Source organism: Tetrao urogallus, assembly GCF_951394365.1.
Source record: "Tetrao urogallus genome assembly, chromosome: 1".
NCBI lineage: Eukaryota > Metazoa > Chordata > Aves > Galliformes > Phasianidae > Tetrao > Tetrao urogallus.
In genome coordinates this window covers 87,025,873-87,049,885 of record NC_136813.1, presented here as the reverse complement: position 1 = coordinate 87,049,885, position 24,013 = coordinate 87,025,873, and the positions used below count along the sequence as shown (strand labels likewise).

The 24,013-nt window shown below is 38.7% G+C and overlaps 1 protein-coding gene across 1 annotated transcript in view; it reads right to left on the bottom strand.

Annotated features, from left to right (window-relative positions):
• The window catches only part of DSCAM (DS cell adhesion molecule), a gene marked incomplete at both ends in the record, with an annotated part of 449,568 nt that overhangs the window by 48,910 nt on the left and 376,645 nt on the right, over window positions 1–24,013 (bottom strand). The window contains 4 exons of the mRNA XM_079539395.1: window positions 3,111–3,274; window positions 4,080–4,197; window positions 11,629–11,782; window positions 22,655–22,788. Coding sequence (XP_079395521.1) covers window positions 3,111–3,274; window positions 4,080–4,197; window positions 11,629–11,782; window positions 22,655–22,788 — 570 coding nt within the window. The remainder of the gene's footprint in view (window positions 1–3,110; window positions 3,275–4,079; window positions 4,198–11,628; window positions 11,783–22,654; window positions 22,789–24,013) is intronic.

Below are 24,013 nucleotides of genomic sequence, written 5' to 3'. Positions count from 1 at the left end.
CTTCTATGACTGGGTGACCAGACTGGTAGATGAGGGAAAGGTGTTGATGTAATCTACCTAGACTTCAGCAAAGCCTTTGACACGGTCTCTCACTGTGTTCTCCTGGGGAAACTGGCTGCCCTTGGCCTGGAAAGGTATACAGTTCTTTGGGTAAGGAACTGGCTAGAGGGCTGTGCCCAGTAGGCAGCAGTGAATGGAGAGAAGTCCGGCTGGCGACCCATTACAAGTGGTGTCCCCCAGGGGTTGGTATTGTTTAATACCTTTATTGATGACCTAGATGAGAGGATTGAGTGTACCTTCAGTAAGATAGCAGATGACACCAAGTTGGGAGGTGCTGTCGATCTGCCTGAGGGTAGAGAGCCCTTCAAAGGGATCTAGATAAGCTGGATCACTGGGCTGAGGTGATGGGATGAGGTTCAACAAGGCCAAGTGTCGGGTCCTGCATTTTGGCCGCAACAACTCCATGCAGCACTGTAGGCTTGGGGATGAGTGGCTGGATGAGCGTGAAGAAGAAAGGGACCTGGGGGTGTTGGTTGATGCTCGGCTGAACATAAGCCAACAGTGTGCCCAGGTGGCCAAGACAGCCAATGGCATCCTGGCCTGCATTAGAAATAGTGTGGCCAGCAGGAGCAGAAAGGTAATCATCCATCTCTGTACTCAGCACTGGTGAGGCCGCACCTCGAGTACTGTGTTCAGTTTTGGGCCCCTCACTACAAGAAAGACATTGAGGTCCTGGAACGTGTCCAGAGAAGGGCAACAAAACTGGTGAGGGGTCTGGAGCACAAGTCTTATGAGGAGCGGCTGAGGGAGCTGGGATTGTTCAGTCTGGAGAAGAGGAGGCTCAGGGGAGACCTCATTGCACTGTACAACTTCTTGAAAGGAGGTTCTGGTGAAGAGGGATTTGGCCTCTTCTCCCGGGCAACGAACAGAACCCGGGCAAATGGCTGCAAGTTGCATCAGAGGAGGTTTAGGTTGGACATGAGGAAAAACTTTTTCTCTCAGAGAGTGGTCAGGCACTGGAATGGCTGCCCAGGGAGGTGGTGGAGTCGCCGTTCCCTGGCAGTGTTCAAGAGGCATCTGGATGAGGAGCTATGAGATATGGTTTAGTTGAGATGGAAAGCACAGAAGAAGAGACACCAAAGAAGTTTACGATCACTGTCACTGCAAGAGTGGGAAAGGGGTGTTGATGCTGGTGACCAGTTTTGTCAAGGCAGTTTCACCGCCAAGTTCCTGCTTGCCAGCCACTGTCCAATGAGCAAGGCAGACTGGATGTCACAAATGTGTGATGCCTCTGTCATGTCTAGCAGTCTGCTCCCAGAGGGCATTCCTTACTTTGCCTCTACCTCGACCAGCAAAGTAAAACTCCAAGAAGCACTCTCACTTCAGTGCCTTGTCAAGTAATAAAATTGCAAAACAATGAGTGCTGACATCAATTGGAGGCTGTTGGTTTACAGCTATTGCCTAGCTTAAAAAGAAGTTGCATTTTACTGCCCTTACAGGCTTAAATAATGCTGACAGAAACAAAAAGGACAATTCATATTCTAAAGGAAAATTCCCTACATTAGATGGATTTGTTCCATTATTCTGACTGACTTGGCTTATTCCAGGGAGAGGGACTGCACACATTACATTGTGGAAGATTTATTGTAAAAACTTTCATCATAGCTTCACTCTTATCTATGAAAGATGGTGGTCTCACATATTAAATGCCATTCTGTTCTGCCCTTCTGGGAAGTAATATTGATTTGCTTTTAGTTACTGCAGTTCAATAAAAGCGAGGATATGCAATTTCAAAAATAGTTAGTGAAATATAAATTTAAGCTTTCCATTTCCATTCCCTGTCATGTTTCAAACATTGCAAAAGAACATCTTCAGCCTCTCTTGGATTGTAGGTAAGTTAATATATACTATGGCATTTGTTTCATGGCTTAGTGGACATGTTTATGCAGAGAGTTGCACTGTGGCTGAGAGAATCTTTCTCTCTTCCCATATATCTGCACTAGAAACTTAGACTAGAGTAACTGGCTGCAGTATAGCCAAAATTCCCAGCTTAGTGGTTGTACCTGTACCTGTAGTATGACAATTGCAGCCAATTAAAGCACACTAAGCATCTGAGCATTTCTTCAAATTTTGCTTTGGTGTAAGTGAGGAAAAAAATATCCTTAGCAGTGAATTCTTGATATATGAATATATGTACTCTATTTGATATTACTGTCAATGTGTAGTCCTGTATTGTCATTACCTTTATACATGCCAACACTGTTAGGAAAAAATTCTTTAGGAAAAATTTCCGTACTGTGAGGGTGGTCAAACATCTGAATAGGCTTCCTAGAGAGAAGCTGATGGCTCAAGCTTGTCAGTGTTCAAGAGGCAATTGAATAATAACCTCATTAATATGCTTTAATTTTTGGTTAGCCCTGAAGAGCTCAGGTAGTTGGACTACATAATCTCTGAATGTCCCTTCTAACTGAACTACTTTAATATATTCTAATAGTTACACTATATATATTTCAGCAGGCATATAGAATAGTTGGTATTACATACTAGTTGACCTTATACTGACATTTCATTTTAAATGTTTCCTCACATTCTCCATCAATGAAACTGCTCAAGAGTAATGAAGTTTTTTGGCCAAGGTGTCAGTACAGAGCAAATTTCTGTTGATAGCTTCTTAGAAGCTAAAGAAAAGGCCTTCAGCTCTTTCTGAAATTTGCAATATTTAAATGAATGCACGTACTTTTTATAGGAATAAAGCATAAGGCAATTCTTGTGAAGAATGAGAAAATAACTGAATGCAAACACTCAATTGTCAATCTGACAGAAGCTTGCAGGCAGATTTAACTGCAAGTGTGTTAATTGTTTCATCCAAAGCAAAACATCTACCATAGCAGAAAATGCTGGTAGCTGAGTCAGAATGATCTGCAGAATACTATATAACATAATTCATAATTGTAGAATATGTATATCATATAATTAATTAATTTGGAAGGGCAACGTTTTTATTAATGCACATTAATACTAATGCATTAGTATTACAAAACACGCATATCAATGCACTACCATCACATAACAATTAATAGCTGTATAATAATTCTGACATGAATTCTTACCTTGTACCTGCAAGTTCAAAATTATTTCATCTGATCCCCAGTTGTTACTGGCCACACAGCTGTAGTATCCAGAGTCTTCTGCTTTCACAGTCCGAATGACAAAACTGCCATTGCTAAAGATGCTTCTTCGCCCATCAATCATCACTAGACTGGGTGTCCCGTTACTACCTCACAGGAAGCAAAGTGCATACATTAAAGAAGTTACAATCAAAGATACTCAGAATTGGATTTTTTTTTTTAAGAAGCTAAGAATGGAAAGAAAGAAAATGGAGTGTGGGGGTGGGGAAGCGGTGCTCTTTATTAAAGACAGTAAAGAAATATTTTTTGCGGGGAAACACCTGCCATTTGAAGAACACACATATCCTGGCCCAAGCTTGAGTGAAACTGAGAAAACACTCCTTAACTATCAACTCTTTCATAAAAACGCAAGAATAAAAGTTCCTTCCTACAAAGTCTATCCTTACAAAATAATAATTACATGTATCAATCAACAGCCTCATAGCACTACATTATCACTGCTTACACAGTGCTTAGATGAAAATAATAGTGTCCATGTCTTTTTCCATGTGTGACTCTATCAGACTGTGAAACTACAGATCAAAACAGACTAAGGGGAAACCAGGTATATGCAAGACACATGCTTACAGACTGCACTCCAAAAGGTTATTTAAATACATCAAACATTTTGCTTTTTCAGATTAATTCTGTGGCCCCAAAGTTCAGACAGAAAGGTCTCTGCAATTTAACATTTTGGATATTTACTTTTCTTCCTTTTTAATGCTTTCTAATTACACAGGCAATTAGCTCTAGTTCATGGAATTTTTAAATTCTTCCTCTGCTGCTCTCATGCGGTACCCACAAATGACCCTTTTTCTTCCTAATGCAGTCATTGAAGATCACTATCTTCACCATCATCTGGATTTTAAGGAAATGGGATTTACTTGAGCTATACATTTAGTTGCTGGTTACCTATCCTTCATCCATTTGACTGTTGGAGCTGGGTCTCCAACAGCTTTGCAAGGGAGGACAATATCCTTCATCCAGGGAGTCGTCACTGTGCCACTGAACGTCAAAATCCTGGCAGGAGCTAAATACGAGAGAGCGAGAAAGACTGAAATGAGATACAGCTTTTGAAGGGAAACAAATATCCAGAACTAAACACTGGAAAACAAACCAATCTCTTTCAAAGCAAAGTTTTTAGGAACCTAACTCCATTTAACTCATATCAGCTATCCCAGAACAAGTAAAAAGACAAACAACTAGCAGAGAGATGAAGAGTGAAAGAATCCTGGCGGAGTGAAAAGAGTAAAACCATCATCCTTACGTGTTTCACTGTCAATGTTATGGATGAAAATTATGTGAAAGACATACTTCTCTCCAGAAACTTCCAGAAAAAGTGTCCACAATAGACAGCTATCTTACAAAAGCTAAATGAGTAACACATAACTTTTGTTATAATAAGTCTTGATGTCACTTAAATTACTAGAAAACTAATGCTTATACACTTGAGGATAAAAAATGCAGGTAGTCTCAGTTTTTCAGCCAGGTTTAGGTTATTGGGATTAGTCCTAAATTTCTAATCTGTGCTTTCACTGGCTCAGGAATTATCTTTGTTTTAACTTGTTTTAACTTGTTTTTCACTTAAAACAGGTAATTTCTAAGGAGTTCTTGTGATCACAATTTTCTTGTTATCTTTCCTGGTTTATTTTGGTGATTCTGGTTACCTACTGTAAGCATACTTCTCTTAACTCTACATAAATCATGGAGTATTGTGAGGCTCTCCAGCAGTGCACTCTGATGTTTCCAGGCCAAATTGGTACTTACACCAATACACCATCCTAGGTGAGGTGATTTATGTAATCTTACAGTCTAGTACATATTATGCCTGGGCACAGGGTGGTGTTGGTAAACATCTGAGACTAAAAGTACAGATAATTTCACTTTCCAGCTATAAACTGGGAGAGCATGGCAATCACACTGTTCAGTGGGGTGGTATAAATGTGATTCTATAGAAAGGATTCAGATTGCACTGGTGTTTTTTTCCAGATCAGTTAAAGGTAAGATGGCTCATTGCCATCACTTTCGTCAGGGAGTGGAGCCAGCAAGGAGTGCTCAGCCTTTTTTGCAATGACAAATTGGAACCATTCTTGCAGATAGGAATTACGAGAAGTGAACGCGACTGACTGCAGAACAGCTTATATATTGCTGCAAAATACCAGATTGAATGCATAGAGAAGCTTCAGATGGCTTTAAAAAAAATCATTCAAGTGTGTAGAAATGATTTCAGAACAATATCAACAACCATACTCTCTGTTGTTGTTTTAAAAGCAAGCAAACAAACAAACAAACAAAAATTGGAGTCTAGTAAGTTTATACTAGACTTAAAAGAGAACCCCAAATTAACATTTATGTATATTATCTGTCAGGCATCTCAGTAGAGGCTATGCTATGAAAGAACATTGACTTCAAATGCAGAAGTAAGAGTAGCTTCTCCTAAGAAAATGTTCTGTAGAAGAACTCATGGAAAAATGTAGAGCTAATTGTGTATTTTTAGCTTAAGACCTTCAGACTGAAGGAGTTCAACACATGTCAACATGTCAACACATAGAAAGTTATCTCCTTTGCTTTCTGAGAAAGCAGAGATTCTACTGAAGTGCCTGGAAATACTTCTTCCTTTCTATTTATTGTGAACACTCAATTTCTTTTTAAATAACAAATCCTAGTGAAAATTCTATTTTAATGCGTTCCCCTTGGGCTAGAGAATTCAAAGCTATTTTTTTTAAGGATGAAATTTTCTCATGAACTTTAAGAGGGTAGGCTTGTTACAAGAGCTATGAAATTAAGCAAAATAAACTTTACTGTAGAAACATATTAGTACACTGCAACGAGTCTATCTGAAGTCCATAAACGTGAACAGATTCTTAAGTCAGTTCTATTCATGCCATATTTAACTAAATATATCATCAATATTTCACTTCTGTATAATATACAGAAATGCTAGAGTTGTGTTAGTTTCAGTGTGCTTTATTACTTTAGAATGACTCTTGATAGAAATAAATTGCTTTTTGGTCTTTAAATATACATTTAAAGACATATACTGAACATGCATAAATGAAATACTGTATTTTTAATCCTGATCTACTTCAATCATGCACATTGATCAGAACTTGCATTTCATAATCCATTTTGCACCAATTAGAAAAACATGAAAATGAGAGCCACGATCAAATAAAACTGGGACATTTGATCTCAGTGGATTGTTATCCTCTACTAATTATATATATATATGTTTAAAAATCATACATAAAAGAACAGGCCTTGAAGAGTGAAAGGAAATTACTTCAGTGGTATGCAGTGGGATTTGAGATACTCAGTGATTTCATAATGAAAAATTTCATTCATGAAAAATTATTTGTATGACCAATTCGGATGATTTTGCCTATGTTCTCTTCAATTTTCCATGAGATTTTTCTCTGGTCACAATTTTAACTGAAACAGTAAGAAGCAGCTCTTTTAAAGATTTAAGATAATGAAGTCCAAGATATATAATGGCACAATGACACTTTCCCAAACACTGACATGCTCACACCTGTCAAAACAGCAGCTGAACAGCCCTGGCTCCCTCCTGGCAGCTTGTGGTTGACCTCTGCAGGAAGGAGTTGTTGCCATGAGGTGGAAGCACACCAAAGTAATGCTAAGGTTGTAGATAGTCATTAAGTCTGATGGTACAGACATGTTTTCCACTGTGGCCCTCCTTAGGCTTTTTGTTTCAGAAAAGAAGGCCTATACTGCCACAAGCCATGGGCTAATTAACTAGTTATTGAAACTAAAAAATGCTCAGTCCAGTCCACCTGGAGACTGCGGATACATTGAGAAATGCTGAAATTAGTGCTAGAACACTTGTTTGTCTTCATTGATCCAGGTTTGTATTGCAGGAGATGTCTAGTAGTACTCCTGTCATCTTTAAAAAGCAGCAGAAGACGCTGTCAGCTATGACTGTCTACAAAATACATCTATAAACATCTGCACTGTTTCTAGCAGCTTTCAGAAAAATGGTGGTCAGAAACTCGAATTCCTGTTCCATGCAAACATTCTCTCTGCACCATGAAATCTGAACTCTCATTTAAAATGAACAATTAATCCTTTTCTCCCTGTCTTTCCCACCTCTCTAGTGTTTCTTAAAATATACACTTATTTCCAACTGCTGCCAGTTACTTTAGAACAAAGCATTTATAACACAGAAATCCTGCTGAAGCCTTCAGCATGGTTTGACACATTATTACCAAACTTGCGGTGATATTCATTTATTTTTAAGTTATCTTAACAGTGAACAATTAATAAAATCATAGGTTTTGTACCACATCTCCCATTTATGTTGTAGTTCCTGCTTTTTGTATCTTGTGTGTTTCATTGTACTGTGATGTGAACAAGCAACACAAACTTCACAGCACAGCTCGGCAGTAGGATCACAGACCATAACTCAAAAGCACACAGGACTATTTATGTGAAAGTATCCACAGCTTCTTATGCATTATCCATTTCTTTCATACACTGAGTACTTTTAATGAGGTGGCAAAACAGCATGAAAATTCTTAACTCCAATTTTCTTTATAGCTTAACTTCTAATAATGATCTGAGACTGCTAACAGGTTCACAAAAACAGAGAACTAGAAACAACATACATGTCTAGTGAAGTTCATCTGGCAGCAGTAGGTTTGAAATGCTAAGAGGTATTCATGAGGTTAAAATACCTTGACTCTTACAGACCTTTCCGTTTTGAGCTAAGAGAGCTTTACACAGCGTGCAGGCAATTCAGCTGCTGGACTTGTCTCATTTTTAACAAAGAAACTCAAATGCCTACCAGCATCACAGTAGATGGCATGGCACTGGATTAGGACCATGTCTGTTCCTATTTATTGCAAATTAGCCAGTCATTAATTGAAGATAAAGACGTACCTTCACTGAACACTGCACTCTTTCATGCTAATGAGGTTTTCTCTGTGTTTATTTGTTTAAATTATGAGTCCAATTACCTACATTTATCGTCATGGAAAAAGAAACAGCCAGAATTTTTTTGCAAGAGGCCCTAGTGTTCTTTATTTTGTTACATTTTATTTTTTTCTCTGGAGAACAAAACACAATTTTAAAGGTAAACTGCATGGGGAAACAAGTTATGGAAGGTCACTGTGGCTCAGCTTCATCCAAATAAAAGAGCAGTCAGTGAATGCATGGGTCAGGAATTTCTTTTACTTTCTCACAGAAGAATATACTGCATGCTCCAGTATGCCAAATCTTTAAAGAAACAGAGTGATAACGTGTATGTAGTATCATTTCTGGTTGTATATTAGAAAAAAATCTCTTTAGAAAGAGTGGTGATGCAGTGGCACAGGCTGTCCAGGGAGGTGGTGCAGTCACCATCCCCAGAAGTGTTCAAGAACCGTGTGGATGTGGCACTGAGGGACGTGGGCAGTGGGCATGGTAGGGGTGGGTTGGGGTTGAACTCGATGATCTTACAGGTCTTTTCCAACCTCAATTATTCTATGGCTCTATGACGATGTTAGTGGGCATTGAGGTGATTCTGTGATTCAGTGATTCTGTTATGAGTTAATGGTTGGACTAAATAAGCTTAGTTGTCTTTTCCAACCTTCATGATTCCGTGGTTCTGTGATTCTATGTCAGCTCCAGATGTACTTTAAAAATATTGAATACAGAATGCAACACAGACTAGGAGGTAAGTCTGTTCAATGCTAATACTCAGCCTGCAAGAACAGATGAAATTCAACATTGAAGACAGAGTTCTCCCCAAAGGTTCAGGTTGCCATAGGTCTGGTTCTGTTATTATCATGTTGCTGGCAAATGCCACTCTCCATCAGACATGGTCAGGAAACAAGAGGAACAAGGCACTTGCAAGGTTTTCCTTCTTACAGATACATTTAATGGACTAAAAATGCAACTTGCAAGTCAGGAAGGAAGAATAATTTGGAGGGACGTGGTCATGGGACATGGTCAGTTTAGGAGACTGAATTTTCATCTCTATGGTCACTTTTCGTTTGTTGGGGTTGGTTGTGCTTACTTTTGTCAGTTAATTACAAAGAATAACAATCTGTTCTGAGATATGGAGACATAAAAGGAAGAATTGTTGACATGAATTAAACTTTCACTTAAATTGGACTAGCCATTTCACATCAATCCCCTAACAAGACTTTCTCATTGTTCTCAGAGGGGCTCTTAAAGGGGGTTATAATTAAGCTGACATGATTCAATTCCAGGTAAACTCTCATGAGCTGTCATGATGGTATAATTACTTGGACGGTTAATGTGAAATAAGCTGGGAAAAAACAAAGCTAACAACTTCACAATAACGACCTGTCAGATGTTCATGCTGTATAGCAACCCTTTGCACTCCTTTTAGCAAAATCAGGCTATAACTGCTTGATTAGGTTAGGTACATGCAGATCGGTTTGTAGTGCATCTATTTTTAGCAAACCAAGAACTGTCACATGCTACATTTCATCATAACCAGATCAGCTCATCTTGGTACCTACAAAATCTGCAGTGTTTTGCATTTATCTTGTCTGAATGCCTCCTCCTCTTTTAAATAGAAATCAAAATACAAAACTTGCAGTGCATTACATGCAGGGTTCCTTGAAAAGTTCCAGGTTTGTCTGTGCCCCTATTATATTAGTATTGCATGGTATTAGTTACTTGGCTTTGCTCTTATTCAGGCTTTACCGTTTTACTTCTATTTTTGTTGACTTTTTATTCAGCATTACACATTCATTACTGCCTAGTAACAGATGACCTCAAAGAAGGAACATGTTGAAACCTTTGCCCCATTTCTCTGAGGTGTTCATCTGATGTTCTTTATGTTCCACCACTTAAGATTTCAGCTGTGGTCTCACAAGTGTTCAATATGCTGTATGCAATTGTGTTACAAGGAAAACCTCCACATTTTTTCAGATCTCCTGGACTTTTCATAGCCTTCAGCCATGCAACAGGACCCTTAACACTGCATAGCTTCTTCTCAGAAAAGATTTTCTGAAAGAAGATACAAAAACTGTTGGATGTCAAAAGAAGCAGGAAGTAGAAGTGAGTTTGCAGCTGACAAAAATAACCTGTCAGCAATGGCCTAGGGAGCAAACATTTACTTGTTTGTTCCAAATCTTACCTGTCTACCCTGCTAGACACTCCCCACATTACCACTGATTAATCTTTCACTGTTTCTACAGTAGAAACTCTGTAGTTACTACAGTTAAGAAAAATGTCCATCCAATACAATAAAAACTTTGGCCTAGAGAATTGGCAGAGGACACGTGAGTTCCCATCACAAGTCTGAGGAACTCTGTTTGTGACTTCTGTGTACTCAATACTATGTCATGTGTTAAAATAATACCGTCCAACCACTATTACTGGTATTCATGACAATTGTTCTGATAGTTAATTTGCCATCATCAAATTGGTTAACTACCACTTGAGTGGGTAGAAACAGCAATTTTCCCTATAGTAATAGTCCATTCTTTTCCAGGCAGAAACTACTTTCATGTTGGTGGCATTTGTTTGAAGTTCTGTTATGTAGGTAGGTATCTTCATAAAGCACTAGACATCTTATTTTACATTATTACATCATTAGCTATATGACCGAAACATTAGCAGTCTTGCAAAACTCTAAAATTGATGCATATACTTTTGAAGCGCTACAGATCTGTGCACTACACTGTTGATACTGGTAGATACTGTCAAATTATTAATTTGAATGGGAAAAAAATAGAAGACCAGTCTGAAGATCCCAGGTGGAGACTGACTGTTGATCTGACTCTTCTCACCTTGCTATGTAAAAATTTAGGTTTCTATTTCTAAGCTAAGGTGCTTGAGTGTTGCATGCATCATGCCTCACAGTACAGGTAAGGCAGACTACATGAGCCCAAGTAATATCTTTTTTTAGAACAACTAATACAGCTGGAAAAAATATGCAATAATTGAGGCATGTTATCCCCTCTTTAAATCTGAAATAGAAGCAGCAAAAATCAAAGCTAATGCAAGTTGAGAACAATTGTTTAGAATTTAGGTATGTTAATCAGGCCACTTGATACAGAAGATAGTATCTGTAGAGTACACAAGAGATTAGTAAGGAGAAGGATTATAAGGAGGTTACCTTATGTGACAAAAAAAAAAGAGACACATTCTGAAAGTGGAGAGAAAACTCTTCAAACTCTCTGTACTCAACAAAAGTATAAAAGCATTGCTTCAAAAAGCAATTTATTTCCTTCTAAGGTAGGTGGGATAAATTACTCCCTAGAGGAGCACATCATTCTTCCTCTCTCTGCTGACTACAGCAAAACCTTGGGTAATTAGCTGAGAGTTATCACCTAACTTTTGGAAAAAACTGCAAAAAACCTGAAGTTACTCCTCACAAATCCCACTCTTAGTAAGCAATGAGACATAAAGAAGCCACGTGCCAATATAGCAGTAATTAGCATTGGGAAGTTCCAGATTGGTTTAAAAAGCACTGTCATCATACCTTTTGCTAGTGGCTCTACAGTGATAATCTCGCTGCTGTTGCCTCTTCCTGCAGCTGTCACTGCTACCACCCAGACGCTGTACTGGCGATTCCGACTCAGGTTGGGGATTCTGTAGGAAAATGAGTCGGGAGAGGCTTCAAACTCGCTGATTACCTGTGATGGAAGAGATAAATGTTTCCAAACTAAAATAAACAATATTTGGTGAAAGTCCGCTGAGCTGAGTGCTACAAATCCTGTTACTTCGTGGTAACTGGAATGACTATCAATTGCTTGAAGCAGATGGCAGATGGCAATAAACAGGGAAGACACAATAAGTCGTTGCAATCAATTTATATTCAGGGAATTTGGGCCTATATTGTATTTTCAAATTATTGTTATTTAGGTTGGGATTTTTACAGATTTCTCAATGGGATATAGAATTTGTGCACCTCAACCTATGCTCCACAGGTTGCTCTACTTCTTTAGTAGAAAAGAAAGGTAACTTTATCTACCCTGAGCATTGCATCACTCTAGCCATTTTTATTTCTGACATGGGTTTTGTGATTCTTGTTTGTGAAAACAGAGTGGTTACTAGCCATCAGAAGATTAAGTGAAAAAAGATTCACTTTCCTATGCCATGACAATAGCTATACAACACCAGGCTAAAAATAATTAGAGTGTTAATGACAAGGAAAAGAAAATTTTCACTAGGAATCTGCATTAGAAATAATGCATTGGCGTAATCTAAACTTGATTCAAACTGACAGAAGGTGTGCACAGAATGTCTTTGATATACAAATATCTGCTGGTGGTAAAGGCTAATTTCAGCTGATTAGCATTTCAAAAAGTAGTTTGACCTGAAAGCACTGGAATACATAGTCCTTCAAAGTGAATTCTAAAGAAATAAAATATTTTTCTGAGATATTGTCAAACACCTCTCCAGTGTGAAATTGTTGCCAGTTTCAGCTAATGAAGGGGTCATCGTGTTCTTGAGCTAGCATCTCCTTAGGCCAGGGGAGGGTGGAATTCATCTGATTTCCTTTTGAAATCTGTAGTGATTTATGCTAGCCTAAATCTTCTCCCTTCAGAGACCATGCAAAAAAACATGTACTTCTAAGTCAGAGTTCTTCTAGCTTATTTGGGACACATTGCAGTGGGATGAATCATGACCTAGACACACCTATTTTTCCCCTTCAACTCTAGAAGTGTAAACATAGCTAGCTCGTGGACAGCTGTCTGTGTTGAACACAACTAAAGTAAGATGAAAAACACTCCATAGAGATAATGTGACTGACTGTTAGAATACTTAACATCCTGGCTTTCACACAAATGTGTACCTCTGTTTCTGCAAGAACACAATGTTTCTTCCACAGAAGCTAACTTTTCTGGGGAAATTGGTTTGCTCAGACTCACAGTTACCTATCTTCAACAGAAGTCCAAATAAGGACCTCACTATACTTTCTACCCAATCTGATTTCTCCTGTCAAAATGCCAAATCAGTTTGTTCCATTTAGTAAGCATTAGCCTGGGTTTCCACTTCTGATATGAAGAGGTCAGTGCAGGCAGACACTTCTATTATTATGTGAAATATTACAGCAGGTTTTGAAAATCATCTGTCTTGACATTTACATGAGAATATTGGACAAATGCCTGTGGCTTGGCAAGTTGGATCTTCATGAGGTCATACATAAAAGTTAATGTATTGATCATGGCACAGGAGGCAGAGTTTTAATATTCATGAGGCAGCATTTCCTAGGATTAATTTGAAAGTCAAACACACTACGCTAAGTCCACTCATTATTGCAGTCATTGAGCAAAAGCTACTCCTAAAACACTAGTAAGATGAAACATGAATACAGCAGTTAGGAACAGCAAACCATTAAAGACCTCCTTATTGCCAAAATTTCATTACAATGAGCATCAGTTCAGTTAAATTTACATTGTCTTTTCCTTGACACCCATGATTTATGAAAGGCATATTGTTGACTTAGCAAGCCAGTACTAATACTGCAGATTTCCTGCTTGAAATGCCTCACTGTCAAGCTCTTCTCTGTCATGGTATAGAAGCTAGGACATCATACATGTACCTGGTATACAGTTGCTAAATACAGCTTGGAGCAGAGTGGTTTGAGATTTTAGGTAAGGAATAATGAGAGATGGTAAGTGGAAAAGGAAAACCTTGAAATTATAGCACTGTGACTAAGCTCTGCTCTGAGACTTGAAGTAACAGCAAAAACTGAAAAAACAACCAATACGCTTATAATGTGGATAGCTAGGAGAAAAGGTAGAATTGTCTCAAAGCAGAGGAGTTCACTTTGCCTGGAGCTCCAAAAGCAGAGGAATCATAGAATTAGCTTCTCTATTGCATTTTTTAATACCTTGTCTTCAATTCCTTTCTTTCTCCTCCACAAAATCAGCATCATTTATACATTTGCAACTGCAGCTCTTTCAAATATAAATTCAATTATTCATGGAACTAATTTATTAATTGAATCTAGAAAATAAATTTTCACTAAATTAGTAATTCTTATTTTCTTAAAACAAACTGCTAACGCAAGATTTTGGTTTCTAATTGATTAACATACACCTTCTGTTTCCTCAGCTAACATTCCTGGTTAAGTACTTGGAGATGCTCCGGTGACAAAAAAAATCAATTATACTTTTAACTTTTGCCTGTCATTTCAATTAGATTAGCATGCCAGAGACTTTCATTACACAAAAAGAAAAAAAAAAAAAAATGGAGCTTTGTCAGCAAAGAGAAGATTAAACAATTGAAGTAAGAAATTTTTTAAAGGAATGTCACCTTGTCATATATTGACCTTTGTATGTGCCAGTGTCTAGCATTTACTGCTGCATTATTCCAAAAGCAATAACATGCTTGCTCAAGGGATTTTTTCAGCTGCTTTTTTAAAATTTAATTTATAGTAGGGTGATTTTTCTTTTCCTATGGCTTCAGTTCATTGTCTGAGAAGCACCAAGAAGGCACAAACTCTAAAAGTCCAGCAAAGGCTGTGCAAAATAGAATGAAATCAAAGTCCTTTATCAGATTGCAGTAAATCTGTTTCTCAGACTAGGAAACAGTAAGCGTTTCTGAGAAACAGACACTGCAGGTAGCACTGTTTCATTCTGATGCAGTATCACTGGTATTCCTGTTCAATGCTTTGCATGCTTTGAAACAGTATGCCATCTCCTGGCATTTCTTACTCCTTTAGAAAGCAAATAAATAAGCAATGTGCCTAAAATCAGACTTTTTGTCTGTACTTTTTATCCCAGGCTGGAAAATCTTCAAAACAGTGTGCTAGAAAAGTACATTTTTCAACAGTTTTCAAGAAAAGAGGGATTTTCCTTTGCCAGCTTTATGTTTTATGCCACAGAGCAGAACTCAAGAGAGACATGAAGGAATAAAGGTAACAGGCAAAATTTACTGTGCACTGAAAGATTTTTCAGGCAAAGAAAGGCTGTATCTTGTCTACAACTATGTCTGTGCAATTTCTGATGCAAGATAGATGCACTTAAGATCTCTGCTCTTTCCAAGTTGTGAGGAAACTTGGAAGTGATCTGTGAAAGCCATGTGGAGACTTAGCAGACGAGAGTGAAAAGCAAGAAAAGCAGATTTGTAGTTTGATTTGTGAAGCAAGAGAGCACATAAGCAGCCTCATCATGAAAATTAAGAACACATATTTCTACTACCTAGAATGGCCTGTGTGCTTTCTCTATAAATTTGGGTGTAAAATATGAATATAGAATCATGCCTGGAAGGACCTTCAGATTTTACCCAAGTCTATGCTCCTTCTCTAAGCCAAATTTTACTACACCTGAGCAGTTTTAGACAAGTATTTGTTCAACCTGATTATGAAGACCTACAACAAGTGAAGACTTTGCAACTCCCTAAACTGCATGAGCTGTCCTAGTCCTTAACTTATTAGAAAGCTTTCTCAAAATCTAGTTTGAGTTTTCTGCTGCAGTATAAGCCTCTGTCTTTTCCAGTGTATTAGGAACACAAAATAGTTTATAACCTTCATCCTTCCATCAGTCTTTAATCTGCACAAAGATTTCTCACTGTTTTCCTCACCAGTATACTTATCTTTTTATGGCTTAATAACACCAATGTTTTTAACATTTCCAAGAAATCAATTTTTTTGCTAATGAAATGTCATTATAATTTGTACTGTCTACCATTGGTCCACAGCCTTCTCAAATACCATACTCAACAATCCCAGAGTATGGCATTTGGCTTTTCACAACAGGAATATAATTACAGAATCACAGAATCAATGCTAGCTAAATTTCATTCTGTGATATGAAATTACCTCAAATCCCCTTGTGAAGAATCTAACATTTTGATTTCTGCCCATGATCATTTTATTTGGTTATTCATAGCACTCACTTATTTGTACTACTACCTACACTATATTTTATCTGTTGTTTTTTTTTTCCCCAGACCAATTTCCCTATTTATCAAGATATTTTGAATCTACATCTGCCTTTTGTGTACCTGAAATCCCTCCCAGTCTTTAAAGTTCTGCAAATTTTATAGGAACACTCAGTATTTCATTATCTGGATTACTAACAAAATCACTGAATTAATTGGATTTGAAAGATATCTGCACTGCTCTTTCTTGCCGTCAGTATGGAAAAACTGGTTTCATTACCTCTAATAGTGCAGTGATCAGTTTTATTTCTATCTTTATCTGTCTCTGAAACTACAATTGCCTGATCAGTTTTATTTCAAGAAACATGCTCTCTATAGACTTATCTTCATTGCCAAATGGGAGAGAGCCAGGAAGTGTTTTGAGTGCCTTAACCCCAGGGGTCCACACTGCTTTTCAACCTGACCTCTGGTAATGGAATCACTGCTGTAATTAAATTTTTAGTTCTTCAAGGTCAAAATACAGAGACCTCTAACTTGCACAACAATATCATGGAACTGACCACCCTGCTCTACCTCCTACCTTCATTGCTCCTGGAAACAATATTTTAGAGTCTCTTTGCTTGATAAGTTATCTAGTAAAGGGGGTCAAAACAAACAGTTTCTAACTAGAGGTGAATTGGTTTAATATAAAATCCATACATTATCGTATATACAAAGATTCAGGTTCTGTGTCTCTGAACAAAGGAGACTTGTGAGTGTGCCCTTGATGAACTCCCTAAAAATGTGAAACTCTGCATGCAGACTTTTTTCTTGGGGTTATGACAACAAATTTGCTGACTTTTGCCTTGCTTCCTTTCACAGATGGACAGATTGTAAGAGCTGCCTGCAACAGCCAAGTCCACAATTTCAGTTAGACTGGACACCATTTAGGCCATGTAATAGTTTCTCCTTGGTTCTTGCTATTTGGCTCATGTTTTGAAACATGAAACATGACATCTGTTCCTCACTCAGTGTTATTGAAACTAACTGTTGTTAACAAAAGCTGTGTGCAAAACAGAATACAGCTTCCGTGTAAGTATTTTTGTTTCTTTTCTTAAATTCTGAACTGAAATGTTGGAAAATGCAGGACAGAGATTTTGGTAACAGCAAAGGAGCTAGGCCCTTAAGACAGCCCACCGCCCAGACCTTCAGATAGCTCATATCAGGAGTTCTATTGCTTAGGAACAACAGAGGTACATCACATGCTTGTCCCTTTGCAGCAACCCACAGGAGCCCATGAGTCCATCTGCCTCCCCCAGGTCATGATCAGGGAAGGAGGATGTGTTGTCACAGGCAGGTGACCACAGTAAGGGCAGGAGACTGACTGCTGGGCTGCTAGCTGTGTGTTACTGCTTCTTTTGATGGTCACTAAGTTTGTCCAGAGCATTTCAATCAAATCACCAATTGTATTGTGCCTTTTGGTCACAGGTCCTTTGTCTGTTGTACAATACAGAAGGGAATATGATGAATCCACACCTGCTGAAATAAGTTGCAACTGATGCCATGGCTTAACTGTTGGACTATATTGATATACGTGTAGGTGAGCCTAGGTAGTGAGACCAAACCAGAGTTTTATGAGAAAGATCAATATCAAATTTGTTTTAGTAGGGATTTGCAAGGAGACCTTTAAAAAATTGCATCAAGCAGCACAGCAGCAGAATTAATTTATACTCAGTCATGTCTCTCTTGAGTTCTGCTCCATGGCATAAAATGTGAAGTTGGCAAAGCAGTTAAAAGAATGAATGTGCTATATTTGGGAAGTGGTAACAAATCTGTGAAATAACTATGAAAAAGCTGTAAACAGTACATGTGGTATATTAAAAAGGACATATTTTAAATACTATTCCAAGTAGATTTTTCAAAATAACTCCACAAAATATAGAATAGCTCTATGCTATATAAAGAACAAGAATTAATAAGCATAAATATCTTCATGCTGTGAAAAGTACTGTACAGGCACGGTGATAAATACTATTGGTAGAATATAAATCAATGAACATGCATTTTAAATTCAACCTCACAGATTCTAACTCTAAATAAACTTCAATTCAAAGTAACTTTATCTGCTTAGCCCTCTTCTGAGAGTAACCTTTCCCTCTCTTTTAGAGACTTCCAGCATACATTTAACTACCAAAGACTTTATGGAGTAACAGATCATTTCCTGCTTATAATTATTTTTGCACTGCTTTACATAAGCTTTATTCAAATCTTTAAAAATGAAGAGAAACCATCTCAACAGCTTTGCATCCTACTTGTGCTGGGGGCTCCAGACCTGGGTGCAGTATTCCAGATGGGAACCTCATAAGGGAATAGGAGTGGGGGACAATCGCCTGCTCGATGGGCAATACAATTAGAAGCAAATAACCAGAGATTTCTGGAGAGTACTGAAGACCTTTTCTTTTGAAGATGATTTGCAAGCTGACTGGTGGAGATACTTTACAAAACTTGTTGCCCACAGATAAGGAAGAACTGACTGAAGATGTGAAGATCTACAATCACTTTGCCTGAGGCAATCAAGAGGCTAGATTTTAAGATTCTGAGAGGAATGATCCATGGGACGCTGTCCTCGAGAATAAAGGGACTCAGGACATCTGGCTAATCTGCACATACAACCTACTCAGAATGCAAAAATGGTCTTTTGCAAAGTATGAGAAGTCAAGTAAGATTGGCAGAAGGCCACACAATCACATTGAGCTCAAACAAAAATGATCACGCAAGAAGGTGAATGCTGGGACAGGCTACTTGGGAGGAAGATAAACACTGTCTAAGTTTGTAGGGATAGGGTTAGAAAAGGAAAAGCTCTGCATAAAAGGTGGTCTGCTGTGACCAACTCTGCTTTTATAAGAGTATAGGTCAGTTGATTCAGGTCAGTGATCCTTCCCCTCCACTCTATACTTTACACTTTTGAGACTGCATCTAAGTACTGCACCCTGTTTTGGGACTCCAGGAAAAAAAAATACACGAACATAATGGAGAAAGCACAAAACAGGGTTGTCACGGAACAGTCAGGAGTCTCGAGCACAGTACAGAAATACAGTGACAAGCTGTGCCAGCTGGGTCTGTCAGCCTTAAGAAGAGAAAGATCAGGAAGAGACTTTATTGCTCTCTACATGTACCTGTTTAGATGCTAGAGCCAAGCCATTCTTGAAGCAATTTCAACATGAGTAAGGCCTCTGAGCAGCCTGATGTGATTAAACTTGCTTTGAGAAGAGAACTGGTGAACCACAGTAGTATTTTTCCAGTCAAAATTATTCTACTATTCTATGAAAATTTAAAAATAGCTATCCAGTTCCACAGAAAATACATATAACAAAGCAACTGAAACCAAATGCTGACATAGGCAGTGTGCAGTTCTGAGAATAAGAAACACATTAAAACATCACCAAGACGTTTTCTCATACAGCAAGAAAGACTCCAATAAAATTCCTATGGCGTTTTAAGCCATCGGTAGATTGTATGTCTTTCATATCTAAACACTTTCTGTGCATGGTTGTCTAAACAAGCTCTGCCTTTAGCTTTTACTATCAGGAAATCAGACAGCGACTGCAAGGTCATCTTACTCTGTATCTTAATATGAATGGAAGACAGCACCCTGAAAATCACTGGGAGGGAAAAAGTCTCCATTTATTACTGTTCTGTAGTGCAGTTCTACTAACATGCAGTTTCCAGGCTAGCAAGCCATTGGATGCTTTGTGTCACAGCAATCTTCTCTAAAACTTTTCTGTCTTCTAAATTTTATTTAATCTAATTCCACTAATTTATCCTTATATAGTGTACTATATCAGGCCTGATCACAGTGATATGGGGACACCCAGGACAAGCACAACTGCAGGGAATGTGGCCAACATGGTACCATGAGAAGACAGCTCCTGAGAGGAGCTGAACATAGACTTTGGAAGAAGTGAGTTAAAAGTACTGCAGGAAAGTGGGCTAAGAGTTGGCAGAGAGGATAACATTTTTAACCTAAATTCTGGTATGTTTTGTTAAATTTGAAGAATGAAAAACCTATTAAGTCACTCTGTTCAGGCCAGGGCTTGAAATAGAAATCTAACTCAATCAGCACTTAGGGCTAGCTGTCAACTTGTAAACGAATGTGTAAGTGCTCATATATTTGTATTTTTATATATTTCCAAAATAAAAAAGTTCTGCATGATATAGTTCTACAATAATATAGACAACATAATTAAACAGTATGACATTGGATCCCTGTTTGCCCTTTATCTTGCCTAAAGAGTAGATTGCAGCAGAGAATAATTTCTAATTTTCACACATTAGTCATATTTGCTGCTTGAACCCTCCCAGGCAAATACAGTAATTGGGATTCAAAATAATTAAACAGAAAATGTCTGCATCCTTCTGTGCAGAGGTATCAGTTTCAGCAACTTCTGCTCTTACAAACCAAACTGAACTGTACAAGAGTCTGCAAATCTTCATCTGTGAGTAACTCAGCATCCTATGAAGGTAGTGTTTTGTAGTAAAAACGTGCACAGTATGACCAACACAGTAAACTTTTGGTTATCTTTCCTTTTGGTGACTTAAATATCAAAGCAGCATTATGTAAAGGAACTTCAACCATTCTGTTAGTCTAAAAACTTTGTCTGAAGTGTACTGTATTGAAATCTCAGTATCCACAAACTGTTCATAAAATGCACTGTGCTAACTTCCCTTTGCTGTTGCCGTTTCTCTTTCACTTCTTTTCTGCTTAAAAACTGTTTGTCTTTCTCTTTAAATGGCAGATATTTAGCAAAATTATTTTGCAACAAGGGTTCTGACTGAAGAAGTCTTTTAAGGAAAAATAGCTTCATACATGTACTACAGCACTTACAGCTTATGGTGGCAGAAGAACTGATAAAGAAAGAGGCTTTCTATTTATTCCCCTCCACAACTTTATGTAAGACTGTTTTCTCTGTCAACTACTTGTCTCCGTCAACAATGAATCATATGCGATCTTCCTTGGCATATACAGACCACACCAGCCAAGGAGTGCTAGCATTTAAACACCCCTGCAGCAGGCTTGTTTCACTGCAAAGCTAGTTTTAAATAATAATTAAAAAAATAGCAATCATTTATTAGGTGTAAGATAGCCAAGCACTTTGTTAGAAATGAAGCTGTCGTGTTTTATATTAAATGTGTTCTGCAGTCTTGCACTTATTTAGAGATGTTCAACCTGGCTTCAGAAACAAACAGCATACGATCATTGCCTTGCTCAAAACACAGAACTGATACAGAAGATGAGCTCTGTAAGCCACCATTTATGTTGATCTGCAAAACAGTACTAAGTGAAACAGGGGACTGCCCCCATAGATATATAATTGTATGTACATACACATGCACACACAACCCTTTATGCTCAGAGATACCAATAGGATAATTATATTTACCTATCAGTAATTAATGAAAACTGACTATCACTTCTATTGTGAACTACAGTATACTCTGATGCCTTCATCACCTATAATCAATATCACAAAAATAAAAGCAAAATTCAGTAAAAGCTAAGACCAGCAAAAAAAAAGGAAGTATTCTTGTCATCATTCATAAAATTATTTTGTTCTGAGGTACTTTAAAATTACTCATAAAATAAACAATCATGAAAAGGTAATTCCGTAGAAGACAGCACAAAACTGGATAAAAAATGCGTAGCAGTGGATGCTTATTTTCCTGATGATGTAAACATACAAAAAAATACTGCTAGCAAAGAAGCCTCGGGAAGAAACACTGCAGCGTTGTCTTGTAAGCGGCTAGCAAAGCCAGCAGCACCACCTGGTGTTCATTCCATCCCATGAGAGGTGCTTGCTCCCTGCTCTGATCAGACCCCAGCATGATGGAAAAACTCGTGGCCACTTTAGACTTAAAGTGCATAGTCAAGAGATATTTATTTGCATGGCTACAATTATTAAATTAAGAGTTAGGAACCAGCAGTCCTAAAGCATGAATGAAGCGACAATCTCCAGCCCTTAGGTTCCGAAGTGGCTAATAAGACCCGCTTACAGCAGGATGTGAAAGTTCTAGCTTAGTCATCAGTGGACAAGTAGTTTTGTCCCATCTCTCCTCAAGTAACTGCAAAATTAGTTCACTTGCTAGTTAAATGGAACAATTCTTCCCTTTACTTAAAGATAACTGGGTTCTTTTGTGATTTGTAGAGAGAAAAAAATACCTGATAATAATTCCGTTTTTCTCATTGCGTTCTCAGAAAGTAATAGCATGTAAACCCAGAATACTCAAATAATAGCAAATACTCCTGGGCACAAATCAGCTCACTCACAAGCAAATATGTTGTTCACAAGCCATTATGCTCTTTCACACAAGAATACGCAAGCCAAAAAGGGAAGTAACATGAAAACACAACTCAGATTAGGCAATTAGGTAAATAAATACACATTTCCAGCTATATAGGGCTGATCGTAGGTTTGAAACATTTTCTCAGTCACTGTTCTGCACTATATTTTGTGTACTGCCGAAGGTCAGTATGTGGGAAAAAACATAACCAGCCCTCAATCACTCCCTTAGCCCCAGAATCCCCTTTTAATCTTTGTTGAAGGAAACAAAACAAATTAAGAGCAGCACTGAGCCAACACACGTTTTTAGTTCTGCAGGTCAGTATAGCCCTTTTATGGTTGTGCTGTGGGACTCACCGTGGGATAGGGGTGTGAGCAGAACACAGTGTATTTCCGGATGATGCCGTTGAGCTTGAGGGGAGGGAGCCAGGACACGAAGACAGTGGAGGCTGAAGATGCAGCTGCTTTAACGCCAGCAGGAGGGCCTGGAACTGGAGAGAAAAGCTGTGTTAAGGGCGGCCCAGTGGGGTGTGTCACTTTGATAACCATGATCCTGTGGACCAATGTGGACACCCTGTATTAGCCTGCATGCTGGGGGAGAGGATTTGAAGGTGTGTTCACATCACTAGGGAGGGAAGCCCCAATGAATTTCAGAGGGACCCAAAGTAACACTGCCACTGCTGGTTAAACTTCTGTGAAGCACCGTTCCCAGCCTGCATACATGAAACTTTGTGTGCTTACAGCCTGGAAGGCCAACAGTGGCATCCTGCATCAGAAGAGGGGTGGCCAGCAGGGAGAGGGAGGTCATTGTCCCCCTCTGCTCTGCCCTCATGAGGCCTCATATGGAGTATTGAGTCCAGCCCTGGGGTCCCCAGCACAAGAAGGACTGGAGCTGTTGGAATGGGTCCAGAGGAGGCTACAATAACAATCAGAGGGCTGGAGCATCTCTCCTACATAGAAAGGCTGAGGCCGCTGGGCTTGTGCAGCCTGGAGAAGAGAGGGCTCTGGGGAGACCTCATTGTGGCTTTCCACTGCTTAAGGGGAGCTTACAATCAGAATGGAGACCAATTTTTTACACAGGCAGATAGTGATAGTTAAAAGGGAGAGAAATGGCTTTATAAGGGGAAATGGCTTTACACTAAAAGCAGAGAGATTTAGGTTAGGTGTTGGGAAAATTCTTCACCTGGAGGGCCATGAAGCTCTGGCACAGCTGCCCAGAGAAGCTGTGGTGCCCCATCCCTGGAGGTGCTCAAAGCCAGGTTGGATGGGGCCCTGGCAGCCTGAGCTTGGGGGGGGGGGGCAGCCCTGCCCATGGGGTGGGTGGGCTTTGAGGCTCCTTCCAACCTCAACCATTCTATGATTCTTTAATAACTACCTTGGCTGCAGCCAGTGAAAACTGCCAAATCATGTATTAATGTAAATGTTAGCTTAGTTTTGAAGATGTAAATCATGCCAAATGATTATTCACTGTATAAATAATATGTATTTGAACACTTTAATGGCTACACACAGTAGAGCTGTGAATTTAATGAAGTGGAGAGCAAACGAGCTCTGGAGCTGTGCAATTAGCACTGCCTGATGAGACCCAGGCATACCTAGTCATATGATGTGTCAGCAGCCTCCTATCCCTAGATTTGCCCTCAGCAGCTCTGACCCGTATCTGGCACTGCACTACATGTACACATTTATTTTTCTAATTAGCTATCTGTGTAAGCT